This window comes from Haemorhous mexicanus, chromosome Z (genome assembly GCF_027477595.1).
Source record: "Haemorhous mexicanus isolate bHaeMex1 chromosome Z, bHaeMex1.pri, whole genome shotgun sequence".
NCBI classification, from domain to species: Eukaryota; Metazoa; Chordata; class Aves; order Passeriformes; family Fringillidae; genus Haemorhous; species Haemorhous mexicanus.
Genome location: NC_082381.1, coordinates 44,718,915 through 44,739,380, shown reverse-complemented (window position 1 = coordinate 44,739,380; position 20,466 = coordinate 44,718,915). Strand labels below are relative to the sequence as shown.

At 40.4% G+C, this 20,466-nt stretch overlaps 1 protein-coding gene across 3 annotated transcripts in view; it reads left to right on the top strand.

The window, feature by feature from the left end:
- Nucleotides 1–20,466, top strand: part of KCMF1 (potassium channel modulatory factor 1) — a 50,362-nt gene that overhangs the window by 9,163 nt on the left and 20,733 nt on the right. For all 3 annotated transcript variants that reach the window (XM_059837112.1, XM_059837113.1, XM_059837114.1), the window contains exon 2: nt 13,724–13,891. In XM_059837112.1, the coding sequence (XP_059693095.1) occupies nt 13,724–13,891 (168 nt within the window). The remainder of the gene's footprint in view (nt 1–13,723; nt 13,892–20,466) is intronic.

The window sequence follows — 20,466 nt, the reverse complement described above, 5'->3', positions numbered from 1 at the left end:
CATTGTTTACAAAACTCTTCAGTAACAGTTGATTCCTAATGTAAATGCTATTTACTGTTAGCTCATTGATACTACAGCAGCCAGTATTCTTGACTGGAGATGATTTCTAATGGCTTTTTCTGTAAGACTGTATTTACTCTAAAAATTTGAAGGGAGGAAGTGAAATCTATGTATAAACAGTGTAGAAATCAGCATAAATTACAAATTTCCATGCCAGTTTTCAGACCAACAGAGTTGCTTTCTGGATGCTTGATGGTATGGGAGGAACTTCATGGCAGCTTCTAGAAATAAACACCTGGGTGCGTGCCTAGAACAATATTAAAATAACTTAGCAGATGAATAGCGGCATCCTGGAGGTGCCTGGTTGGAGAGCAGTGCTGTGAGCTGTTAAACAGGTGATACTCTGGGTACTTGATAGGTATCTCAAGTATCCTAGCTCCAGCAGCAATAGATCATACATGATTTTCAAGGTAACATATGCATTAGTATGTAGTCATGTAAGGACCTTCTGTGTGATCATCAATAATTTCTGTCTTTATCTCCAAAGAAATGATTCTGGTAAGAGTCGACATTCAGTTTTACTGAAAATATATTTTTGCATATTTACCTCTGTGTACATATGTGTGTGTCTTAGCTGTGCATGCTGAGAAATTGTTGTTCACCTGGAATGAATTTTAAACTGCTGTGAGTTTTGTCTGAAAGAAAGTTGGACTTTCTTTCATAATAGAATGAAATTAACTTTGAAGAAATACGTGATTTGGGGACAAAGGCTTCTCTGTGCTCAAGATACCATCACATCACTTCTACTCAACAAAGCAAATGTTTGAATGATTGCATATTTGCATATGCTTTTAATGTAAGCAGGAATGCTGAAATGGTGTTTAGTGTACAGCTGTTATGTGTATTTTAGCATGCAAGCTGAGGTGGGTTATCTCTGCTAGTGGAAAATTTCTGTAGTGAGAAGCAGCTTATGATCCACCAACGAAGTGAGAGCAACTTTACCAAGAGTAATAGTGCTGGAATGAAGGTCCCATCTGGACTGACATAATTGTGTCTCTGAAGCTTCCAAAGTTTCCTCTGTCTTTACTTCCTGAGAGTAAATAAGGCCACTGACTTCACCCCCTGAATTATTGCTAGTATACTTTTCACACATCCAAAGCAGACTCTTTGAAAATAGTTGTGGAAAAGGAGGTAAGTTTGGGAAAGTGATTTCAGGGATGCCCTTGAAGAAAGACATCTAAGCTTCACAAACTGTAGAGAATTCAGAGCTTTCTATGTAATGACTAAGCTTTTTTCAGCCTAGCTGTGCATAAAGTAACTCAGATGATTTTAATTCCATACCCATTTCCTGCTATCATTTGTACTGTTCTGGTAAGATGAAGATGTCAGTAAGTATAGTTTGATCTCTGACTGTGCAGGTGAAAGTCAGTTATTTCTGCTGTTAACCATGACCTGTTGATTATATTTATTAGACACCTTGCAGGTTTAAGAAGATGGAGTAGGAACTGCAGAATGTCTCGACTTAGGAGTAAGTCAGACACATGTTCCAGCTCTCTTCTCCCTTGGTTATCTTCAATTTTAGAAAATTCCAAAGATGAAAAAAAGTCTCTTTGCCGTCCTGCATTCAGAAAGAATGGATAATGGATACTGTGATCTGCAGGTGTCTTTTCCAAGGTTGTTTGCCATAAGGCCTGTGAAATGCCAGGCAGGATCTGACAACATGCAGTGTTCCTTATTCTGAAAGACATTTGTGATGAGCAGAAAAAACAGCTTGAGATTTTGCTGTACAAGAATGGCTTTGTAAATCAGGATGCACAAATAATGATTGATTAGAATATAAACTTGTCTTTATAGTGTAGATAATTGAATAATTGACTGTTATTGGTCAAATTTATACTGGTAGAGGTTGCTGCTGATAATGTGCTGTTGCAGATTGCTGTTTGAAGTTTATTTAGAAGCAGAGAATCTACAAGATACAAACTCAATTTCAACTCATGTCACGTTAAAAAAAAGGTGTAAATGGAGGATATTAATAAGTTTTGGGTTATCTCATAGTTTGTTAGAATATTATCCAGCTTTTAAGTATTGAAGCCAGTTACTGTGAGGTATCATTCTTATTGTGCCTCAAAGCTCAGTTAATTATGTTAATGGGGAATTAAAGCAAAATGACCAGAAAGTAAAGGAATGGATTGTTGGGAATTGCATGCCAAAATACATTTATTTAGCCAAGACTGAAAAAAAGGTCACGATGATAGTTGAATGAGGTGCAGGACTCCAGGCTCAAACCTTTAGAAGTATTGTGATTTATCTCTTCAAGGGAAGTATTTAAAGTCATCTGCTGATGAGCACTCTTGTCATGTTTGCATTAAATGTTGTGCTGAGCTTCTTCCAAATGTATTATTCCTTCCTTCTAAATGTTTTTCTTCCAAAATTATCACTTTCCAAGAAAGCAGACACTTTCCTAGTTTGTGCAATAGGGCATGGCATTAAATGTCCCTAATCAGTAGGATGACATTGCCTGCATGTTCTTTCACATTGCTGAGCATTTGGAGATTTTGGCAGTGTATAGATTTAAAAGTCTACACTGCAGTTTGTTCTAGTTAATTGAAAAGCTCTAGAGAAGCTGCTGGACTCAGGAATATCTCAGAAATTAGAAACTGCAGAGGAAATCCGATAGCCTATATTCAGGATTGAGCAAGCTTTAGGGTTAAAGAAGATGAAACAAGTTGTGTGTAAATAATTGGGTCCTTTAGTTTTCCTCGTGCAGTAATCATAGGTATCCTGTAATTGTACACAAGAAAAATGGACTCACTATTGACTGTACCACAGGCTCTAAGTTACAACATTTGGGTCTGTTACTGTACTGAAAAATGCCTGCAACTCAAAAAACCCTTACAAACCTCTTAGCTGGAAAATATATTTTATCTGTATGGTCTTTCAGGTGCATTAGTATTCCTCTTTCATCCTGAAAAAGTTTATAGTTTTGACAGAGCCATAAGCTTTGTCAAGGTAAGAAGTGCTGACTTGCTGCTGAGTTTGACTGCTTTGCTTAAATGTATGTCAGTGAAGTAAGGTAGCTTCCAACTCTAGCACACACAGAAGAACCTGGAAGGAAAGTAGCTGATATTTACTGTCTTGTGATAGCTGGTGTGTTGCAACAGTCAGTAGAGAGCTCAGAAAATCTATTAAAATAACAGCTGTCTTGAAGCTGTACCAGGACTATAGATATCCTGTTCAGCTGAATGAGCTGAAGGTGTCTCTTCAGCCATGCATCCCAGTGACATCACCTGGAAGACTGTAAGAGAAATTAAAGGGATATCAGCCCTTCATACCCAACCATAGTTTACAGTTATGTGTAGACTAGCAGACTTGCTATGTTTGTGGTTGCATGTTGGACACATATCGAACTTTAGAATCCAACACAGTGTGCAGTGAGGCAGTCTTAAAAACCAGTGTACATGTTAAAAGAAAGTATTAACTGCAGAAGATAAAAATATGAGGATGAGTGATTTTACTTGTCAACATTTGAGAACTTGAAGAAGCTCAACTGTTTAGTGGGTGAAAACCACCTTTCTGTGTGAATTCAAGCAGTGTCCAGTGGGCAGTGCAGAACAGAGCTTACAAGTTAGTCTGAAAATGTGAAGGAAAACCTTGTGCTTCCACGAGGCAGATACTGAGGTAAAACAGTTAAAATACCTCTCATATGTCCACCTTCCCCTGCTTCATTATCTAGGTTTTCCTCACTAGTATTTTTGTTTTACAGGTGGTTTTTTCCTAATAGATTGTTTAAAAGCTTTTCAATGGAGATCTGTCAGATTTGTTTGTTACACTTAATTTTTTTAATCCTTAAAATACTGTTTCATGCATTTTGTAACTGTGGCATGACTGCTGAGCCTATAGTAAGTAGTAAGATGTAAAGGCTGTTTGATCATTTCTCTCATTTTTTCTTAAATCATGAAGTGAGGTATGTTTTATCTGTTTTGATAAAATGCTGTATTATTGACACCTGGTTTATCTTGTGCTTCAGCAAATAAAGTAAAACATCTGAGTCTTGTTTAAGAAGATGAGGAGTTAATTACATTAAAATACTTAAGTACAGAAGACTTTTGAGCTATGGTCTGCAAATTAGTGATGGACTTTAGTGCTCAGTGGTAGACTGGAAGCTCTTTAGAAAAATTATGTGACATATTGTTTTCAAATAGAGTGGCTAGTAAATTATTCTTAAAAGTAAGTTGGATACATATGAGATGATCAGGACTACCAGGGAAGCATTCCAGGACATAGTACTTTGATTGTGTTTGGTTCTTTATGCATGTACAGTTTAAGGTGACAAGAAAAATGAAACTATAGGTAATAAAGTTCAGTGAAACTTTACCTCATGAGAAGAACAAGGAGAAAAGTAAGGCATTTGTTATGGCTGACAGATGTTGTGTTGCCAATACAGGGACCATATGAACAACATATAAGGAGCCCTGCTGAGAAGAACTTGAGGATGCTGGTGGATGAGAGGCTGGACATGATCTGAGAGCCTAGAAAGCCAAACGTGTCCTGGGCTGCATCCAAAGCAGTGTGGCCAGCAAGGAGAGGGAGGGGATTGTTCCCCTCTGCTTCCCTCTGGTGAGACCCCTCCTGGAACCCTGCATCCAGCTCTGAGTCCCAGGGAGGACATGGAACTAACTGTTGGAGTGAGTTCAGAGGAGGCCACCAGGTTGATTAGGTGGTTGGAGCACCTCTCCTGCGAGGAAAGGCTGAGAGAACTGGAATTGTTCAGCCTGGAAGAGAGAAAGCTTTAGGGGTAAATGTGGCCTTCCAGTCCCTGAAGGGAGCCTACAAGAAAGCTGGGGAGGGACTTTTTACAAGGGAGAATGGTTTTAAACTGAAAGAGGATGGGTTTAGATTAGATGTTAAGAAAATTTCTTTTGAATATGATGAGGCACTAGAACAGGTTGCCCAGGGAATCTGTGGATGCCCAAACCCTGGAACTGTTTAATGCCAGTTTAGATGGGGCTTGGAGCAACTTCATTTAGGTGAAAGATGTCCCTGCCTGCAGCAGGGATGTTGGATCTAGGTGATCTTTAAGGCCCCTTCCTACACAGACCATTCTGCAGTTGTTGGAATGAGGAAAGAAGTCTGCTGTGAAAAATTGGAAAGAAGAAGAGGGAGGAATGGGAACAAACTCAAAGCCTGATGGAAGTAGATATGAATAATTTTTGCTTTATGTTACTATATTTCCCACAGTGCACTTCTGGTATAGCCTTCCTATCATAAGCAATTGTAGTTTCTGGAGACATGTCATCAACCTGATAAGCAGTTCTGTGTAATAGAGTGTGGGAAGAAAAGTTGCCAAGGTAGTCTGTTTATGTTCAGAGTAAGAAGAATGCTTTGAGGAAGCACAGGATGGAATATTGCAACTACTTAAATTAATAAATTGTAGGATTTTAACCTCCTGTTTCCCCTCTGTGTTGTGTTCAGAGAGACTTAATTATTTTTACAAGGTACTAGACCTCTTGTGTTAAGGAAAGATAAATTCCTTTTATGATAATGTGATGCCATTCAAAATGCTGAATTTGAAGGTAGTCTTTAAGTTTGAAAGTGTTTTTATGCTCCTCTCTATGGCCTGAGTTTCTTGGGAGGAATCTAGGTGTCACTGCCTTGTATTAGGCCTTACTGCTTTCTTTAATGATGAGAAGATTCACTTGCTTATATTTCCCTCCCTCTTCCAACTCCTTTCTAGATGTGTTTTCATGACCTGAAAAGTGTGTATTTCCAGACCACTTGGTGCAAGTCTTTTTAAGTCTGAGTTATTACAAGATGTGTAATCACAAAGCATTATTGCTAAAGCTGGAGCACTTGCTACATGCAGACTTCTCCTGTCTTTGACTTCCAGCTCTTTGGTTTCCCAGCCAATATTGCCTTTCTGCATTGTTACCTGTGATAAATCTCACCTTTTGCCCATTCCGCAGGGTGGGAAAAGATTGCCACGTTTGCCTATTTGGATGATGTTTAAAAGTATCAGGAGTGAATTTAATAGTGCAAAAGGAGATAGAGTTGATTGTGTATTCCTTACACCAGAGCTATGTCTAAGGTGTACCTTAATAGTTAATTTTGGCTAAGCTTCTCTTAGCCTCTACCAGGTGTTGTGGGTTTGTTTTGTTATTTGTTTTTTTTTTTTTTTTCTTATCTGCCTGGAACAGTAGCTCATAGAAAAAGCATTCTTCAAGTATGTTTACTTTTCTCTCTTCAACTGGTCCGTATTACTTAGTTGTCTCCAAAGCCTGATGGAACATGTGTCTTAATTCTCCTTGCATGTTTTTTACCTTTTTATGCCACTCTTCCTAAATAACAGCAATCCAAAATGCACAAAGGTTTGTTTTTGGAGAACACTGTATCTTCATTTTTTTTAGGAGACTACAGAGAAGTACCATTCTTTTATTTAATTTCTTTTTAGGATTTTAGTTTTCTTCATGTCTCTTACACCTGTAAAATTCATTTGCGTGTGATGTACTTTCTCTTACCCCAATTCTCTTTTAGCTGGTGCTTGCCTGAGCAGTGTATTTCTGTTGTCTCATCCTGAAACAAACTCAGAACATGGTTCTGTCCTATTGAGTGAGAAACTTTGCCATTAATTTTACTAGATAGAGGATGTAGCTTGGTGCTTTTACTGTTATTTTCTTGCCCTGGAGCTGTTGTAGCTTTCTCAGTGTAAGTATTTTTCTGCTAATAGAGTTCACATGCTGTTAGCCATCTTCCAGATTACAGAGCTGTTAAATGAAATCATGTCTGGTGCCAGTTCCTTTGCTGCCACGCTACAAACTTCCTATGCTGTATTGCAATCTGTTTATTTTTAATGTATTTACAGTACTTTTGTGTTGTGATGGTTTTGATGGCCAAATTAAATTATATTGAGTGATAAGAGACATGTGAGATAGTATTAAATATTAAATTGGAAATCCAGATTGGCTTGACCAGAAATCCTGCATGATTCCTGCATAGAGTTGAGCATGTTTTGCAAGTGCTTGCTAATCACTTGTTCCTGATGCCCAAGATGACTGAAATTGTTATGTGCTTAACTTCCACAACCTGGGATGTGAAAGTAAAAATGGAAAAACTTCTTTTTGCAGCAGGCTGGCTGATGTTCATGGATCAACCTGAAACTTGCTGGGCTGGCTGTACTGTTAGATTCTTTGTGTTTACACCAGGGAAATGGTTGTCCCCCTGTCCTCAGCACTGCTGAGGCCATGCCTTGAGTACTGTGTTCGTTAGTCTTTTCACTTTAAAAAGGACATTGAGGTGCTGGGATGTGTCCAGAGGAGGGCAATAAGGCTTGAAAAAGTCCAGAAAAATAAAATTGCTGAACGAGCTGGGTTTGTTTAGTCTCGAGGAGGCTCAGGGGGGACCTCGGCACTCTCTACAACTACCTGAAAGGATGTTATAGTGAAATGGGGGTCTGTCTCTTCCAGCATGCATGCAGAGAGAGGACAAGAGGAAACGGCCTGCTGCTGAAACAGGGACAATTCAGACTAGATATCTGGAAAAAAAAAAAAAAATTATGATAGTCATTTGCTCAGGGGAATAGGGGAGCCAGGTATCCAAGACGCATCTGGATCTGATGCTGTGTGATATGGTTTAGTTGTTGTGGGATTACAGTGATATTGCTGGGCGGACAGTTGCATTTGGTGACTGTAAAGGTCCTTTCCAATCCCGATGATTTGGTGATCCTAAGTATCAGGCACTATGTAAGTGGGTTTCATGAAAATTGTTGAAAACAGAGAGGTGAGCAGATTCAGGTGTCTGTTTCTACTCCAGACTCCAAAGAAGAAGGAGTGCAGTGAAGAAAACAAAGCCTTTTGTAGGCCCGCTTCCTTCCCTTTCCTCCTCTCTTTCCTCCTCTCTTTTTTTTTTTTTTTTCCCATTTCCAAGTCAACATCATCTCTGCCTGCAGCTTTGGTCCTACTAGTTCTTTTTAGTCTGGTTACTTCTTCCACTTCGCTGTAAGAAGATCCTGCATGTTCAGCCATGTTGGACACAGGCTGTGTGAGGGAACAGAGAGTTTTCGATTATTTCAGGAGTATCGTGTGTGAATTTTCTGTTCAGTACTTGGAGCTGCAATGGTGATGAAGTAGGTTCTATGTTGTAGGTTTCTTTAATGTTTCTTTTCACAGTTTGCTTTAGTAAACATGAGGAAAGGTAAACAAAAATGAACATTCTATTTGGTTGATTTTTCTGGTGAAATGCTCACAGAAACAGTAGAAGTTCTTAGAATTTGACCTCTCAAACTAGGCAGTAGTCTGCATTGAGAAATGAATCTATTCAAGTAAGAAACAATTGGCTTCTTTCTTTTAATTAAGTATCAAATGGCATATATTTTCATTTCTTCAGTCTTGGAAACAAATTAATTGCTTGAGTAGAATATTTTAAAGTTTGGACTTCTTGTGTGTCATGTAGACTACAGATGAGATAGTTAATCTCCAGCAAATTTATTTAAAACTGAGCAAACCTTTAAAAGGACTTCTTGTACTAAAACATATCAGATGCATTTTAAAAGTAGTGTTATGTATGATCTTCTGAATATATAAATAAGATGCAATATACAGATTGCAGACTTTGTACCACAAAAGATGCAGCACAACTTTTCAATTTTCACTTGCATGCTTAAGTTGGGGCTTTTAAAAGGTAGAAGCCTTAACGTTTGTCTAGTCCCTTGAAACTGAGTGATACTCTTCCATGTGATACTTTTACTTTTAGTCCTTAGAAGGGTGAATCCTTCAGTACTTCATGCAAGTTAGGAAGAAATTCTTACGTAGCTGGCATTTTCTTTCTGGAGAAAGAAAATGTATTTGTGTTGTACATTAAAGAAATACAGTGATTCTCACTTTGAGCACTGATGAACAAAAAACAGATGAATTCGGAAGGTTGGGTTTTGGATATTCAGCTGCTGACAGGAATGCTAAATGCTGATAACTACCCATGAAACTACTGTGTTCTAGTGTATTGCTAGGAGGGAGGAATTTATTTCTCAGGAACAGCAGAATGACTAAATATTCTTATATGGAGCTAGTTGTTGTTTTCATGGTTTGAATACTTAAGATGCTGGCTTTATATATGTTTAAATGTTTCCTAATGACTGGTATTTTCTTGGAAATTTCTAAAAATTTAACAGTACATTCAAAATATTGATAAAGTTTAAGGCCTCATGTTGAGGCTGGAACTTATTTCAGTATCTCTATATTACTTTGACCATACGCTCTTTACAAAAAAAAAAAGTGCTGAGTTTTCTACAATTTCTCAATTTTTTTTTCTGGGTCTGATATTGGGCTTTAATCATTGTTATTTTATCATTGTTATTATTTTGACTGCCCTTAGTTTTCAAGGACACTAAGTGGGGAGAAAACCTTTGCTTTTTTTACAAATGTGTGTCTGTCCAAGGCAGTAATGGCTTGGGACATTACAGACACTTTCACTGATGTTACCTTATAGCTTTGCTTGTAATTGTAAATACAAATTGATCCTGGTGTATATACTATTTGAAGCATATGTTATTCTTTCTGTTATGAGAATAACAATTATGTGCTCTCTTTGGTGTATCTATTAAACTGGGGACCAATTACATTAATTTTAGGTAATTTCTAGCAAAACCAGTTCAGTGTCATAAGATCAAAGTATGCTTGGCTGTCAGGATTAAAATGTGAAAGGTGTTGGGAAAGAACTTTTTTTTTTTTCTAGAATCACTCAACAAACCATTCAATATGTAAAATGCTGAAGTAATTGACCTGGATGAAAAGAAGATGTGGGCTTCATATAAATGTAGTAAGGCTTCTGTAGTGAAGGGTTAGAACATACTTTATTGATGGGACTGTTAGGTATATCCGGACTCACTTCACTCAGAGTCCACCTGGAGAGACTGAAAGTTGATATTGCAAGGGAATACTTCTGAAGAAACTTTCAGAATCTGATGTTTGATAGTTAAAGGTGAACCAATGTTCCTTAGATTTTTAGCACAATGCTGTCCTCTGCTGGAACAGTGTTGCATGAAAAGAGCATTTTACGCTGATCAGAAAGGTTTTAATTAGATGTGATCTGTTACGCAGTGTGTATTGGTACTTGTACAGCAGAATAAAATTTGAGGATGCCTCCAATATCATGTATGATGTAATGTAATCTGTAAATAAAATGGATCTATCTTACTCTTGCCATTCCAAGCCGATATTTTCCATAAGCTGAATCAGAAGTTCTCATTGAACAGCAAGTTTTTTGGGGTTAATAGGATTTCATTCTGTGAGTCTTGTAGAAGTCAGTAGTAACAGTTCTTCCAAGTCAGAAGTGTATCTAAATACTTTTCACAGAGTATTCATGCTTTTCCTTAGGCTGCTTCTGTGCTCTTGTTCCCTGCTTTAAAGTGAACTTCTCCAGAATGTGGGGGGGGTTTTTTCACAAAACCCGTGACTAATGTGGATGCATCCTGTTAAATCTGACAGTCTTGAATCTGCTACATACCTTGGAAATGCAAGGTAAATGCAGGGAAATGTTGGATAGACACATACTGAAAGACATGCTATGCTAAATAAAATGTTATCTTTGGGGATTTGAGGCGGAATGAACTTTTGGAATTAAAGTTGATATAAAAATGAAAGTGTAAAAAATTAAAATCAAAAGCTTTTGTTATAGTAGGAAGAATAAGGTGGGAGGAAATTATTTGGTTATTTCAGTTTCTGGATCACATGTTGGGTAGGTAGTCAAGATTTTGGCAGCCAAGTAATAGGCTTGAAAAGGAACAGGAAGAACTGTCAGGCCTGACTTTCCTCAGACTGTTATATAAAGGGAAAAATAAGTAATATAATTTCTGGAAAAGAGATCCTGCTGGATTCGAGAGGAGGTCTGGTGATTTAACCATGTGTTTACCTCCGAAATTTCAATTTCATAATTTTCCCTTTTGCAGTTTTTATTCTCTGCTACAGATAAGAATATAAGCTTAACCTGGTACGCTTGCTACCAGCCTGTTCCTCAGAGCAGAAGATGTGGTGATTGTTGTAAAATACCAACTTGGAGAGATGCAGAAAGAACGCTGTCTCTAGAACATTGCAATTCTCTTGGTCTGACTTTACCAGCCGTAGGGATGTGTTATGTTAATATTTGTTTTTCTCTTTGAAGCAGATTGTAGATATTCTAATAATTGACGATAAGTAACAAAGATCGTCTGTTGTTTGAAGACCCGGTAGATTCTCCCTGCAAATGTTCTGAAGTTTTAAATACAAACATGATGTGGTTTGTGTTTATGGCTGAATTTCCCTGAAGTTAGTATCGCATCATATATGGAGTTTGCAGTTTGGAGTAATGTGGAGGTGTGGTATTCACATTCTCTGAAGGGAGAGAGATCATTCTTTCCCCCAGGATTTTTCCTGGGGAAGGCAGTGAGAAGCACAGAGGAGAAGACAAAACAATTCTTATCTCTACTTGCTGCTCCTGTTGTTTGGCACATGTGGAATGTGTTATGGAGATTGTTTACCAAAAGTTATTTGTTAATGGGACTCTGGTGAGGGTTGTTTGGATTGATTGGCCAATTAGGTCAAAGCTGTGTTGTGACAGTCTGATAAGGGTCATGGGTTTTTCTTTAGTATCTCTTTAGTATAGTTACAGTATTTATGTAATATAGCATAGCTTAATAAAGCATTTGTTCAGCCTTCTGAAATCATGGAGTCAGAGAACATTATTCCCTACACTGGGGTCGTCCTGCATCGATAGAGAAGTATTGATGTAAATTGATGAAGAAAACCTGTAAATGAGAGTTTCTTAAAAATGTCTTCAAGTAGGAATGATGTAAATTCTTGAGAGAACACATGACAGGAGTTTGTTGCAAAGAGGCTTGCATCTGCATTAAATCACTTGTTCCAAGCTTAAATGAAAAGAGTGGGAGAAATGCTACTTTCTGGAGAAGCATGGGTTAGTACACCAGTTGGAAAGCTGTTGAGCGTCTGACACAGACTCTAGGTTAAACTAGTCTGCTTATTTCAATGGGACGTCTAACTTGCTGATCAACTGTTTTCTAGAAAGTTTAGTAGGCAACAGAGACTCACAGTGCTGCCAGTAGCTGCTAAGTGTTGTATGTACAACGTCCATTGTTGGGGGGATCTGCATGCTGCATAGGTAGAATTTCGTGGGTCTCTGTGTGGGAGGGAAAAAGCAAACAAACCAAATGAAGCAGTGATATTCAGACTACAGATTTAGCAAGTGCTCTTAGAAAGTAGCCTGCTGTCAGTGTCTAAATCATCAGACTGTTAAAAATCTTTCAGAGTTGACGTATGAAACTTCAGGGAAAAGAAAGTTAATGGAGAAAGACCTTTTTTTTCTTTTTTAAGCCAACCAAACTAACTTTGAAGATGGTAATATGCCATCCTCAAAACATAGTTCAGCTATTAACAAAGATTCTGGAGATACTTTCTTCTAACATGCTATTCCATGTAGAGTGATGCTTGCAGAATATATAAGCAGTGAGGTGAATAAAAAATATGTTTGGTATTCACGTAAGCACCATGCTTAGACATTAGAAGCGATTAGTGCCTGAAGCTGTCCTGATAGGTGGAGAAACTAAAGGCAAAAGTGATAATTTTGCTCACTGCTCCTCTGAATGTAATGATGCAATTGTTTGACCAAGTTTGGGAGATTCAAAAGAAATTGCTTTTTAATGTGTTTCTGAATTACTTGTGGTAAAGCTTATATTATAGATGCTAACTAGTGGAGTAGTAAAAACAAATGCAAAAAAAATTCTTTAACTCGCACCAGTCCTCTGACAACTAGCCTTAAAAAAAAAAAAAAAGGGTTGTGGCTAATGTGACTCTTTTGTTGTGGCATTTTGCTCTTAAATTGTCTGTGCTTTTGCCAAACTGTGAAGTAGTCTTAAGTAATGCCGAAAGAAGGTGTTGATCCAAATCCTGCCTTGGTTGTACACAGTAGTTTCTTCTTTTGTGAAGGCCCTCAATTTGCTGCTGCAGTTGAAAGACATTTGTGTTAGCCTTTGCAGGTTACAAGATGATGCCACTTCTACACTTAACCAGGCAATCCAGAGAGAACTAAAACCATACAGAGAAAAATTAAAACTTCTTGAAGCTATGAAACCTTTCTCAGATATATGCAAGTGTGACAACTTTACATTGCAAAGAATGAGTTTAAGGGAGAAATAGAATGGAGAGAACTGATGCAGCCTAAATTAAAAGAACATGGGAAAAGGTCCTCATTTCTACACGACATTAAATGTCTGGCTATAATGTTATTCAGAATTAAAATATTAGGAAGTGTTGAATTAAAGGCTGAAAAACTAGTACGTTTTTGGCAGTGGTTGATTTGGTTGTTGTTTTTCTTTCCTCTCGGTCAGCCATTATACAATTTAGCTTTTAAAAGGGGCGCAATTCCTGACTGAACAGTCAAAATACCAGTTGATACTACGAAGTAAAGGTGTGTGTAGGAAGATGCAGCCAAAGAGCTTTTATAATGTAACCTGTTATTCTTTCAGGTGCTTGAGTGTGCTTTACTTCAAGAATTCAAGATCCTAATTTTGGAAGAATGGTGTCTTTCAAAGATACAAATGTATTTAAAACTTTGAGTCTTGTGTCAGCTACATGTGTCAGACATGTTGGTTCTTATTACTAATGGAGAGGCAGAAGCAACAAATCTTCCTTATTAAAAAAAAGTGCATTTGTTGCTGTCTTAAAGCAATTTTATTTGTTTACAGGTGTCAGCTGTGATGCATGTTTAAAAGGAAATTTCCGAGGTCGCCGGTACAAGTGTTTAATTTGCTACGATTACGATCTGTGTGCAACTTGTTATGAAAGTGGTGCAACGACAACAAGGCATACAACTGACCATCCAATGCAGTGCATACTAACAAGAGTAGATTTTGGTAAGTGATCATTTTAAACTCCAGTAATTTGTTGCTGTATTGTGTCCTCAAACATGATGCTGATTTTCCTGTTTCTAATTATTAATCACTTCCCCTGTTAGTGCACTAAAAATATGGGCTAAGTTCTTGAGTTCTAATAGGCAGGCATGTTTTCTTTGATAGAAGAACTGCATTTTTTTTTTTTAACTGCTGCATATATATTTCTGATTTTTGTATTTTGGTCTCATTACAGCAGATTATGAGACTAATAAATACACTTAATAACAGTGACTGCTGTTAAAAGTGCCACAATCTAAAAGTAGAAAAAAAATTCTGGTGAGATTTTGTAGGAAGGTAGTTCATTTGTAGTTTTTCTGGGATAGTAAGTATAGGAAAGCTGTAGTGATGGGCTGCAATGAGTATGAGAGATTGGTGGTAAGGACTAGAATGTAGTCTTCTTGGAATTCCTTTGTAGATCTCCTAATCCAAGAGTTATTTCTAACTCTAAAGCCTTGTCAATATTTAAATAATAATTGTTCTTGTGTCTTTGAGAAATGACCGCTCACTTTAAAAATTTCAAAGGTTTACTAAACCTTGACAAAATACAACGAAGGACTGAATAAGGAAAAAAAAGGACAGTGCTGGGAGCATAGAACTAAACTGCCTTGTGCTCACCCACAAAATGGCTGCTCCTGGCCCCTCCCAAAGTCTGTCAGTCAACTCTTCTTTGCCATCTATTGGACAGTGGATACTGCTTTCTTGCAACTTGATTGGAGGTCAGGTGTTGTCATGCCGCGCTCCCCTAGCAACTCGCTTTTCCCATTCTCAGCTGCCTCATGCAAGGGGCACACGTAGATGCCTTCTCTGCACATGTCCTGGACAAACCAGGCTGTCTGGTGGCAGCAACACAGGGAGGGGCGACCGTGGGGAGAACAGTGGACATCTAAACAACAAACCAAAATAACATAACCATACATCAATCAGACTTCTCTTAACATACACACAATATTCATCCCCTAATTACAAGAGCCAATTTTCATATTACCTATGTATAACAAACCCCTATTATCCTTTTCTATAAGTGATTTGGCTTGAGCAGTTAGCACTCATTTTGGATTTTGACGACCTACTCATGCTTCTCTTGAGTCAAGTTTGATTTTGGATGAGTCATAATAGCATCTGTTGATGTGGGTGAGGACAGTGGGAAAAAGAAAAAACACTCAGATTTTCTCTTAGCAAGATGATTGGTGGAGTGTGTGACATGAATTGGTTTGAGCAACAAAAAGGAGTAACAGAGGTCTAGTATAGCTTTTACTCCCACCTTACCAGGCCAACAGGGTTTCTGCCTGCAGCAGGGCTATATAACCTTCTTGGTGGCGAACATAGGGGCTAGACTGGTCTTGCCCCTCTAGTTCTCGTCATACTCCACTTGATAGGTCTCAAGCGAACTACTTTAGCTCTTCTCACTGTTCCCCATGTACTTCCCCTCAACAGACACTTGTAACTTCTGTCCTTTAAAATAGGACAATTACATCAATGACCAATACAATTTAAATTTCTTGCTCAAAGTGTTATGTAAGCAGTCCTCGAGCTGGCCTGTGGAAGCTTGACTCTACTTTTTGGACCTCTTGAGGCTTTTCTGGTTACTTCTCACTCAGTCTGGATGTAATGGTTATTCTGTGGATTCTTTCACTGGCCTCTTGATTTTGTCTTAGAGAGTATTCTGAAGAGGAGGAGCAGCAGAGGTCAGGCAATCTTCTTTGCCAGCCTGGCCAGAACTGCAGTGCCGGCTTATGAACCATTGCAGGAGGTGTCCTCTGGCCCTCACATCTGACAGAGATACTGAAGTTATCCGCGTTGAGCTTATATGGAAAAAGAAAGCCATCAGCGTAAAAAAACCAAAAGTGCAAGTTGTTTTCCTCCAAGAAACATGTGGATTTATCCAGGCTCTGATTTCTTAAGGCAGCAATGCTTACCAGCTTACATCCCCACACCACCCCCCCAAATTTTTGGTTCTTAGGATCTCTAGGATGCTCTAGGCTTGTCTGCACTGGCAAGACCTGGGTGTCTGCCATTCTAGGCTGTGGAGATGTACTAGTGGCATGGGCTTCTCCCGGGATAAGAGAAAATGTCGTGGTTTTGTGCTGGCAAGTGAAAGGCACAAGCAGCAGTTGTCACTGATCTGGTTATTGCTGTCACCGACTGGGGACACTGCTGCATTCACACTACGGGCTTCACATAGGATGAGAGTGACTTTGTGAGAAAGGTGACAAAAGGACTGGCAACTACTGAAAAAGGCAAAAGGAGTCTCCTTTTTGGTCAAGGTAGAGCTGGTCTAGGGAGGAGGATCTTCTGCTGTTACCCGCCCAACAGCACAGAGACAGTCACTAGAGGAAGACAGTACCACATTAGGAGTTGCCATCAACATCCCCCAAACTTTCTGGGTTTAGCAAAAGCTTTTTGTCTATAGCCACCTGCTCTTCCTGTACCCAGGTGGGTCCTCAGCTGCACTAGGCTGTCTAGCCCGTGGGATCATGGAAAGGACAGTTCTCTTAGAGACAAGAGACAAAGGGACTGGCTGTGCCTAGGATGCCTCCCCTTCTTTCTAGGGCAGACAGGCTATCTTTGCTTTAACAATTATAAAAGGGAAACGTAGGGGTAAATTCTTCTTTCTATGAGAACAGAGTGTGTACACAGAGAGCCAGGGACCACTCCAGCCAGCAGAGCTCAGTAGTGACACACACACAAACACACACATATCTGTTTTTCCTAGGTGGGACAGTAGCCAGATGCATGGAGTTGTATATCTAGAGCCATGATTCTGGAGCCACGTCCCTGGTTGTGCACCCAGGGACAGGGTGCTAATGCACATACATAATGCTCACCTGCACAGAGCCCTCCTACTTGTTAGTAGCACTCGCCTGCACATGCACACAGAGCTGTGCATCCCTAATGCATGCACTCCGGCACATGTGCATACAGAGCTGCGCACATCAATGTGTGCAGTGTCATACACATCAACACACACATATCCCACACAGGGCTGTGCTCACACTTGCAGACCCTGTGCATACTCACAAGCACAGACCTTTTCACAACTGAGAGGGCACATTTAACACATGTTCACACAGAAGTGCATGCAACACATGCACGTGTCAGGATATCTGTGTGCACAGTGCTGTGCACAGTATCGTACACTTTGCAAAGTGGCATATGTACGCTTACATCTGGGCACACCAGAAAACACACATGCACACAGCTGTGCACACATGCATGTCTTAACAGTTGTATGTGCACACAGACCCTGCACACTGACACATACAGACACACACCCTGGCACACACATGCGCAGACTCACACACACACACATGGCACATACATGCACAGCACTCCCCAGAGCCCTTCTGGAAGGAGAGTAGTAGGACATCTACTGCCTGCTACCACCCCCTCTCTAAGCAGTATTTCACCCTTTGTGCCTTTGGGGTGGAAATAGATGGTGCTGTCTTAAAGGAAAGGTTAAAGATAGACTGTGCTGAATTCTTATCTCCTGCCTCTTGCTGCACAAGGGCAGGAGGGCATAAAACTTAGCACTTTTTGCTGTCTTGTCTTTCCCAAGAGCTTTACTAGCACAAAGGAGAGGATTAGAGGAATTTATTGAGGACCACTGCCAGTGCAAAGCACACGTGGCATTCTTCACTCCTTGCATCATGGGATGCTGGGGTAGGAGCTAGCAACAGCTCTACCTTACTGCTCTAGAAGTCAAATATTCTATGGAAGCATCTAGTTCTGGCCTACCTTAATCTGCTCCTTAGCAGCAGCCAATTCTTACAGGAACTGGCATAGTATATGGGGGTTTGTGCCTTGGTTGGCTTCTGTTCCAGTCTGCAGTAGAAGGGCTCTTGTGAACTTCTCCACCTCTCATGTAGGGAGCACTGGCCATAGGAGGAGACCTTGTACTCTAAAGGAAGTAGTTCTTTGTCCTTGCTCTTGCTGTCCCAGTGGGGCTGTTCAGTGGTTCAGGAGAGAAAGGAAAAGGGAAGTGCAGGTGACAGTAGCTCCTCTCACAACAAAAACCCACCTCCCTAACAGCTAATGACAGATCTTCTCAACAAAGCCTGCCTCTCTAACAGTTACAAGAGTAAGAAAGAAAAAAAGAGGAGTAAAAAAAACTTTTGTCTTCTTCCAAGAAAAAAACAACAGCAAACAAACAACCCGCCTGTAGTCTGGATATATCTGTATAACTCAGCTTGTCCCCCCTCAGCTGGGTGGGCAGAGCTGGAAGTTTAGCAGTGCAGCCATGCCTAGCATGCTCTAAGCAACTGCTGCCCCCTCACCCCCCCAGCTGGATCAGCAGCGCTGGAAGCTTATCACGCTGAGTGCCGCTGCTCTCCCCTGCCTTACATACATTCGCTCCCACCTGCAGTCTGGGGACACTCGTACCACTGTGCTGATCCCCAACTGCTAGCTGGACTGCATGCAGCCACACTCAGTGCATTGAGTCGCCGCCACACCTTCTCATTGGGTCGACAGCACTGGAAGCTTATTGCGCCAAGAGCCGCTGCATGCTGCCACCCCATGTGGCGCCCCCAGAGTCTCTGGTCTGGAAACTACACACAGCTCTGTGTCCATGGTCCCTGCCACTCGTGGCTCTCACTGCCAGCAGTCCTGCACACCCGGAAATTTCAGATTCATGCTCTTGACCCCCACCACTCAGCAGTTCCTGGTTTGGAAAAAGCACGCAACTGAGGCAGCCCTGCCGGGCACTACTGTGCTTGGCATCTTCCAGTCCCTGTTGCCATCAGCAGCCTCTTGATGCCCACAGCTTTCCACTACTTCTGGTCCCTGCTGTTTGGCAGTTCCGGACCCCAGCATCCCCATCTGCCCTGAACTCCCCAGTCCACCAGCACAGCCCCTGCCAATCGGCAGTTCCCAGTTTGGAAGCCCTGCACAATTGGGTCAGTCCTGCTGGACCATACTGCACTTGGTGTTTCCCAGTGACCACTGCCAGCGGAAGCTTCCCACTGCCCGTGGTTTTTTTCCTACCCTTCTTTCACTCATGTCACGCCTTTTGAAGCTCCCCCACTTCCCTCTTACTTTGTGTCCCACCCTATATCTGCCTAACTGTTTTTAAGCTCCACCTGACCAGGTACAGATCCTGTGCCCTACCTGCCTGGTGCTGAGGTTTGTGCACCTGGATTACAGGTGATCAGTCTGGCCAAAACAATTATGAGGATGGTGGTTTTTCTCCCAAGTCTCACTCATGCACCAGCCACCTCACTCACACCACTTCACTCATACCCCAGACACACTCTTGGTTCCTACACATGCAAATACTCACAATCCTCCAGATCTTTTTGCCTGCAGTTTTTCAGGGGGCTCTTTCCCCTCTTCCCACTATTCTTTTTCATTATTCGGTCTTTTGTTGCTCCCAGGGTGTCAACCTACAATCACCAGTGACCCGAAGAGAAGTCGATAGAGCCACTGAACTCACGGCAGGGCGCTCCTCCCTTTTGAAATCTCCTAGGGCCACAGAGATGAGGTTTTTATCCTGGACAAGTTCCCATTTGTGAAAAACAACTGCTCACTTCAAAAATTTCAAAGGTTTATTAAACCTTAACAAAATACAGCAAAGGACTGAATAAAGAAAAAAGACAGCACTGGGAGCATGGAACTAAACTGCCTTGTACCTATCCACAAAACGGTTGCTCCGCCTTTTATACCCTTGGGCTTGCATCTGGCAACCTTGGCCCCTCCCAAAGTCTGTCAGTCAACTCTTCTTTGCCATCTATTGGACGGTGGCGACTGCTTTCTTGCAACTTGATTGGAGGTCCGGTGTTGTCCTGCCACGCCCCCCTACCAACTCGCTTTTCCCATTCTTAGCTGCCCCATGCAAGGGGTACATATAGATAGATGCTGTCTCTCCACGTGTCCTGGACAAACCAGGCTGTCTGTCGGCAGCAGCACAGAGAGGGGGGAAACAGTGGACATCTAATTAACCATACATCAATCAGACTTCTCTTAAAATTCACACAATATTCATCCCCTAATTACAAGAGCCAATTATCATGTTACCTATCTGTAATACGTCTTATCCAGTTTGTTGTTTCAGTTGCATCGTAGTTGAAATAGGTTGTAACTTGTGAGAAATTATTTTGTGACAGTCCACTGCTCTATGATGTTTGTTGCTGATGCTGAATGTGTATTTTCTTTTGATGTCCAACACATGGGACTAGCGTTTCAGTATTTTTTCCTACTGCTTGCAGCTGTAATCTTCATTTTTTGAATCCTTTAAATATGATGGCTTCTCAAAAGTCCTAACTTCTTTATCTTTTTGATTAGAACTGAGGTAAAATTTATACTTTATTGGTCTAAAGTTTTGAGAATAGTTACGTATAGAAACATGCAGTTTCTTAAAACAACCTTTATATGAAGCTGTCTTCAGTTTTCTTTTATTTCTCAGGGCTTCTCTTGCCCTGAGACTGCCTGGTCATGACTTCAGAAATCCAGATCATGAGAGTCAGTAGTTCAAAAGGAAATAATTTATTGCATTATCAAAAATACATGCCCCTATTTTAACTTACATGTTTCTTGTCTGG